General features: G+C 38.4%; 1 protein-coding gene and 1 pseudogene across 1 annotated transcript; both read left to right on the top strand.

The window, feature by feature from the left end:
* The first annotated feature begins 940 nt into the window (after positions 1–940).
* On the top strand, positions 941–4124 carry LOC106327225 (KH domain-containing protein At4g18375-like). The gene is made up of 8 exons (XM_013765316.1): positions 941–1917; positions 1995–2426; positions 2516–2764; positions 2848–3063; positions 3264–3334; positions 3429–3537; positions 3646–3772; positions 3863–4124. Exons 1-8 carry the CDS (start codon positions 1255–1257, stop codon positions 3880–3882), a joined length of 1887 nt encoding a protein of 628 aa, XP_013620770.1. The 5' UTR covers positions 941–1254; the 3' UTR covers positions 3883–4124.
* Positions 4125–4886: 762 nt separating this feature from the next.
* Positions 4887–7046, top strand: part of LOC106323483 — a 17602-nt pseudogene continuing 15442 nt past the window's right edge.

Here is a 7046-nt window from a genome sequence, read left to right as displayed (position 1 = left end):
TCATTTAAATTTTTTATTAAATGTATTTCCTTAATGCTAATATATAATTTTTTAACTACTTAATCACATTATAATTTGATATCTTTTAATTTAAAATATAAATATATATATTTAATTTTTTTAACAAATGTGTTGAAAAAGATTATAACAATATCTTAATTATCAAAAATTGTATATAAATATTTTCACTAATTTTGTAATTAATAATGAAATTAATGTTATTATACATTAATATATATATATACTAAGTTATCTTTTATAAAATTCACAACCATTAAAAATTTATGCTAGAAATATAATATGTTGGTAGAATGGGTTAACATTAGTAAATTAGATAATTCATGTATAAAATAAACTTATCTTAAACTTTTTATATATATATAGTTATTATCTTAAATGAATAAATATAAAAAGATATTGATAAACGAAATATAGCGCTTTGAATTACGGGTCAGAATCATAATAATTGAATAAAAAATAATTTTAAAATATATATATATATATATATATATTAAAAAATACCAAATATATGTGATGATTTGAAATATAACAATTTGATAGTTTTCATACTGTAAGTTATTTGATTATTTCAAATCATCACATATATTTGGTATTTTTTAATATATATATATATATATATATGTAAAATATATATAAACATGAAAATTAATACCCGTATGGTTGTGCGGGTCCAAATCTAGTTTTTCTTAAATTCAATGTTGAAGGAAAAAAGTTAAGCTGGCAAACTGGCAAGAAGTGTCTCATTGTGTTAATAGAAAGTAAGAATGTGTCTGTAAATGTACAAAATCCCTATACTAGTTAGGCAGCTTACATGCCATCAAAACCACCACAGCTTCGTCTCTATCTAAACTTTTACTGACTAGAAACGTATAACGGTGAAGGCTGCTGACGTCTAAAATGCTCACTTTATCTAACACCTATTTTTGAGAGGTGTTGATCAACTGTCGAAGGCTCCAAACGACAGCGTTTTGATGCGTTAGCCAAAGAGTCATGACCCTTGCACGGGTCTCTCTACCCTCTCAGCTCCCTTCGTGATTCTCAACAAGGAAGAAGATAATCAGATAACTCTTTGCACTGCTCCTGTGCTGGATATTATCTCAGCCTTTCTCCTACTATTCCACCAGAAACTGACATCATATTCCGAGAAAGGAAAGTAATTGATTACTCTCTTGACTTCGAATTCGAATGTCTACTAGTTGATTGGACTTTCAAATTCTGGGGGGATTTTGGCGAATGGAGAGATCTAGATCGAAGAGGAACTATCACTACGACCAAGACTACGACGGAGACTCCATCGCAAGGTCCAAACCTCGCTTCAACAATAACTATGGCGGCGGAGGAGGTAATAACAGATACCGCGGCGGCGGCGGAGGAGGAGTAAACGGCCGTCCATCAAAGTCCCACCCCGAAACCATGGCGACAACGACCTACCGCGTCCTCTGCCACGACGCTAAGGCGGGAGGCGTCATCGGCAAATCAGGATCCATCATCAAGTCCATTCGACAGCACACCGGAGCCTGGATCAACGTCCACGAGCTAGTTCCCGGAGACGCCGAGCGCATCATCGAGATTTCCGACAACCGCCGCCGCGATCCTGACGGGAGGATGCCTTCGTTCTCCCCCGCTCAGGAGGCTCTGTTCAGCGTCCACGACAGGATTCTGGAGAGCGAGCCTCAGTTTGGGGCGGAAGATGAGGAGGATTACGGTGGAGTGAGAGCCGGAGGAGGGAGGGTTGTGACGAGGCTTGTGGTTTCGAAGCTTCATGTGGGTTGCTTGTTGGGTAAAGGCGGGAAGATCATCGAGCAGATGAGGATTGAGACCAAGACTCATATTAGGATTTTGCCCAGAGAGACTAACTTGCCTCGTTGTGTTTCCTTGTCTGAAGAGATTGTTCAGGTCTGAAAACTTCCCACTCATCGTTTTTTTTTTTTTTTTTTTTTTTTTTTTGCTTACATATGAGTTGCCTCTTTTAGATTGTAGGTGAAGCAGCTGCAGTGAGAAACGCTTTAGCTATTGTATCGTCGCGTCTAAGAGAGAGTCAGCATCGTGATCGCAGTCATTTACAGGGGCGTGTACATTCACCGGAACGGCCTTTTTCACCTGCTGATGATTACATCCCACAGCAGAGAAGACAATCGTCAGATAGGTTTCACTTTAGGAATAACAGTTTCAGCTCTCGCCAGTCCAACTATGCAGAAGAAGCTCCAGTTGGTGAGAATGTGCAGCCTTTCTACGCTGAAGAGCTTGTGTTCCGGATTCTATGTCCTGTTGACAAGATTGTTAAGGTTGTTGGGGAATCAGAAGGTATAGTAGATTTGCTTCAGAACGAGATTGGCGTAGACGTGAGGGTATCTGAACCTGTTACTGGATCTGATGAACAGATAATTATCATTTCTTCAGAAGAGGTACTCTTTAACATCCCAAGGTCTTCTTCAGCGGTATCTGTTATGTATACAACTGTGAACTTGAAGCTCTGTTTTCTTACTTTGCGTAGGCACCTGATGATCAGCTTTTCCCTGCTCAAGAAGCCTTGTTGCACATTCAGACTCGGATCGTAGACCTTGTTCCTGATGAAGATAACATTATAACAACGAGATTGATTGTCTCATCTAGAGACTCAGTATCTTTGGAAGGGAAAGCAGGATCAGTATCTGAGATATCACGAGTAACTGGAGCTAGCGTTAAGATCCTACCAAGGGAAGAAATGCCTCGATGTGTTTCCATCAATGATGTTGTTGTACAGGTTTGTCTGTCTACTTTCGAGGAGTTGGGCATATTTTAAATTTACTTAAGGTCTCAAAAGAGAATCCTCATATGTGTATGTAGATAACTGGGGAGATCAGAGCAGCTAGGGATGCACTTGTTGAATTAACGTTACGACTCAGGAGTCATATGTACAGGGAGTTCTCTCAGAAGGAGACACCACCAGCTTCAACATCCACAACTGGCCCTCTTGAAGGTGTTGCAGGAGTAATAGAGGTTGCTTCATCAAATAACACAACTCAACCCCGTGAAGGACTCTCAATAGCGCCACAATATAAGGTATTTTGGTCTCATCATCAATCTTGTAAGTACATATGCATCCAATATCAGCTAGGTTCACACTTATTGACAGTTATGACATGGAAACAACGAATAATTGCAATCTGGCTATGCATAATAACTTGAATACTCTGAAGGCAGCTTAAAGGTTCTTGTCCGTGCAATGTTCCTGTAATTTTTCTCCTGGGTTTTGTTTGTAGGAAAGTGGTGGACCAGTTGCAAAGGTGGGTGAAAGTGAACAGCGGGATGAGGTTCCTAACACGGCAAGCAGGTAGAGAAGCTCCCAAAATTTAGAAATATTATTTCTGAAACCATAGACATATATGAATCTCTTCCTTTCTGTTTTTTGTTTTTTTGTGCTCTAGAATGTCGGTGCCACTAGTTACTAGGAGCACTCTTGAAGTTGTCTTACCAGACCAGGTTATTCCTAAGCTAGTTACGAAATCAAGAAACAAGCTTGCACAAATCAGTGAGGTGTGAAACTCTCTATTAACTGGGAACTAGATCTGGGTTGCATGTCATGTCTTGAAAATCTGATGTTAGACCTTTTGTCTTCACTCTTCTTTTTCCATTTGATCACAGTGGTCTGGAGCTAGTGTAACATTAGTTGAAGACCGACCGGGAGAAACACAGAATGTCATTAGAATTTCGGGTACGCCAGAGCAGGCAGAGAGAGCACAGAGCTTGCTTCAAGGCTTCATCTTGAGCAGTAAGTTATTCTTTCTTTTCAAACTAGATACTGTCAAGTATTACTGATCTATATATATAAGGACTCATCTTTGTTTCTTCTTGGTTTCAGTACAAGATGATGGACCGTGAACTTGGACATGGATTCAATCAGAGAAACAAAAAAATGTGGAGTTTGTATGAATTGTTGAGTAATAGAATCCGAGTGAAAGTGTGGCAGTAACGGGTAGAGGTTTAGGTAAAAAATTTGAACTTCACCCCTTGGGTTGTATGTTATCTATTAGTCTTCTCCATTGTTTTTTGTAAGTTGTAACTTAGTCTTCAAAGTTAAATCATCCGAAATACTCATTAATGACTGAAAGATCTTTTTCTTTTTTTGCATATATCTTCATGTTCATGCTCATTTTGTTCAGTGATAGAAGAACAAGCGTTTTATCCACCAGATGGAGATGTATTTGGCCAATTGGTTCCTGGATAGAACTTGTACTCCTGTGACCCTGGACTTGGATTACACTCCTGCAGATTCTTGACCATCGATGCCTTGGTGTCCTTGACAAGCAGTTACATTTTAGTTCGTGGCCTCTATAATGACAGGAACTGGTTGTATTATAGTACTACTTTTGTTGTAGTTGTAAACGACGATATATAGTTGGCTTGAAAGCCTGTAAAATCACTTACAGAAATAATGTTGCACTTGTTGGAAAAATAAAACACATGGGATTTGCTTTAGCTGTTAGAGATTAGTATTTAGAAAGAACAGAATTGCAAGATCATAGACTCTGATTATATCGTTGTGACAGCAAGAATCGTAATTATGATATGTTTATTTTGCATTATTTCCATCAAGTATAGTTGAGGTTGTCACAGAAAAAATCCATCTCTCTAAAAAATCTCTCCATCTTCTCTCTTCATAGTTCATCTTCACCGCCTGGGGTTTGCGTTTTCCTTTCCGGCGGTGGCTTGGCGGTGGTGTGTCACCGGAGCCACCGTCGGGGTAGTTTTTTAGTTTTAATTATGTTTTATTTTCTCTTTTCTTTGCGTTTCTAGTATTTAGTATCATCTTTCTGGCATCGATTGCAAGCTATTGCATAGTATGGCCGGCTTTGACTCTGGCGGCATCATCTTATACTCCGGTGATGGCGGCCGGCTTTGCTTCCAACTTCGACCTTTCCTCAAGGGCTGTCGGTTCTACACGTGTGATTCCAGACCGTTGGGATGTAGACAAAGGTTTTGATTTGGAATTAGTGGTTTGGTTCTGTTTTCTGGATTTGGTGGTTGATGTAGCGGGTGAGATCTCGTCTCTGGACGATTTGAAGCTCTTCGATGGGTGGTGGTTTCGATTTGTGTGAAAGCTTCTTCTCTCTGGGTTTGAGGATTAGGGTGTCGGATGAGATCTCGATAGTCGATGATGCTCTCTGATGCTTCGAACAAAAAAGATGAAGGCACATGCTTCGAAGCTGGTGGGTTCGTTTGTGTCCTATTCCCGGTAGCGTTTCCGGTGGCGTCGATGAGTTTGGTCTCCGGCGTATACCGGTGGTCGTTGACGCGTGTTTCCTCTTTTCTGCTCCGTCGTACACATGTTGTTTACGTGGCTTCGACTATTGAGTGGTGGGTTTGGGCTTTGTGGGCCTCGTCCTTGGTTTTAAGTTTGCCCGTTTTTCGGCTTTTGTTGTTTGCTTTCAGTAGCTTGGACCTGTACTTGGCCTTCTTTGTAATATTTTCCTTTGTTTAATATAATCTAAGATGGCAAAAAAAAAAAAGGTTGCCACAGAAAGGCAGTACTGAGAGATTCCACAAATGTACATTTATTCACCCAAAAACTAATAAACAATGATAAGTGCTTTCCATTAACAGATATATTATCTTGATTGATAAAGCAATGATTGGTTCTGCATTAAGCTCATATGGCTAGTTTTCCCATCAGATCCTTATATTCCAAGTGTACCTACCATAAGCATTTTTTAACAATTCAAATAACAAAATACTAAACATGTGAGAGCAACAAATATCTAGTGGAATTCATTTGCAAGTCTTGTATGATTTACTGATCTTAAGATGTTGTAAAACTGTAAAAACAAGATAAAACAGAATCCTTACCAACAAAACAGATATGTTCTGTACAGTCTGTCTGTCATAATTTTTAATATCTGGTAAATTATATATGGCAAGATCATGCAGAATTCTTTACTAAAGAGTGCAAAAGACAATAAAAGATTCTAATATATCTTTCACGTGACTCTATGATACTAGTGCTATTGTCTCTCTCTGATCTTTATTTTAAAATAGAGTTTTTCCATATCAAAACGTGTTTCTAGTTTCTACAAAGGACCATGAACTGATTCGAGGCTTTCTTCTCCGCTTATATATATACTGACCACTTTGCATACGTCTCTCCATGTTCATTTTCAGCAAGAGAAAAATGAATGCTTTTTTGTGGAGTTGGAGTCTCACAGGATTCTTTCTCTTGAGCATTCTTGCAAATGGGGTACTAGGTTCTGATGAAATGGACTTGTTTAACCTTATCAATGGCACAAATGTGTTTCAGAAACAAGATGATGGTGCAGATGTTCTGGTGGTAGGACTCACTCTGGTCCAAACCGCTGCAGCCGAAGGAGCTGGTAAGTCTCTATCTTCCATTTTGTTTCAGATCTAGACTTCGAATGTTTCTGTGAAACAAAAATTCAAACTAGAAAACATCTTCCAGGTTTTGAGTATAACATTGTTTTTGCCACAATCTAGGCAGGTTCTCCGTTTGGGTTTGACTTTTGCTTTTTTACAATTTTTTTTAGAAAACCAAACAATACTACAACGTCCATCATTGATATTGGTGTTTAATTAATATTTTATTCTAATATAACATGTAAAAGTACAAACCCAACCAAACATAGGAGACAGTCTATTGTTTTCATCGTGACTATTTTATTAAAACGTTCTTAACTGATATTGACATTTTTATGACTTAAGGTTAGATAACTTTGTTGTGGCAGTGTGTCTGGATGGGTCAGTGCCTGGATATCATTTGTATTGTGGGTCTGGTTCAGGGGGAAAATGTGCATTTAATTCCCGAAGTATTTGAAATCGGCAGTTTTAATATTCAAGTATTGCTTGCGCATACTTATTCCCCAACGAATAGTTGACTGCGCAAAATTGAGAACAAAATAGTCAACCGTTAACTGATGAACGGAAAAATAACGGTTTCCGTCAACTTTTTAACGGTGGAATATTTTAATCATGATTTTGCGCAGTTGATTAGTTGGAGAACAAATATGCGCATATAATACTTGAGTATTTAATTT

This window comes from Brassica oleracea, chromosome C2 (assembly GCF_000695525.1).
Source record: "Brassica oleracea var. oleracea cultivar TO1000 chromosome C2, BOL, whole genome shotgun sequence".
NCBI classification, from domain to species: Eukaryota; Viridiplantae; Streptophyta; class Magnoliopsida; order Brassicales; family Brassicaceae; genus Brassica; species Brassica oleracea.
The sequence above is the reverse complement of the archived record's forward strand: the minus strand, read 5'-3'. Positions and strand labels throughout refer to the sequence as shown.

Coding starts and splice junctions, on each gene's coding strand:
- LOC106327225 (XM_013765316.1), top strand. CDS start 1,255: ATGGAGAGATCTAGATCGAAGAGGAACTATCACTACGACCAAGACTAC. Junction 3,538..3,645: donor AGCTTGCACAAATCAGTGAG/GTGTGAAACTCT, acceptor ATTTGATCACAG/TGGTCTGGAGCTAGTGTAAC. Junction 3,773..3,862: donor TCAAGGCTTCATCTTGAGCA/GTAAGTTATTCT, acceptor TCTTGGTTTCAG/TACAAGATGATGGACCGTGA.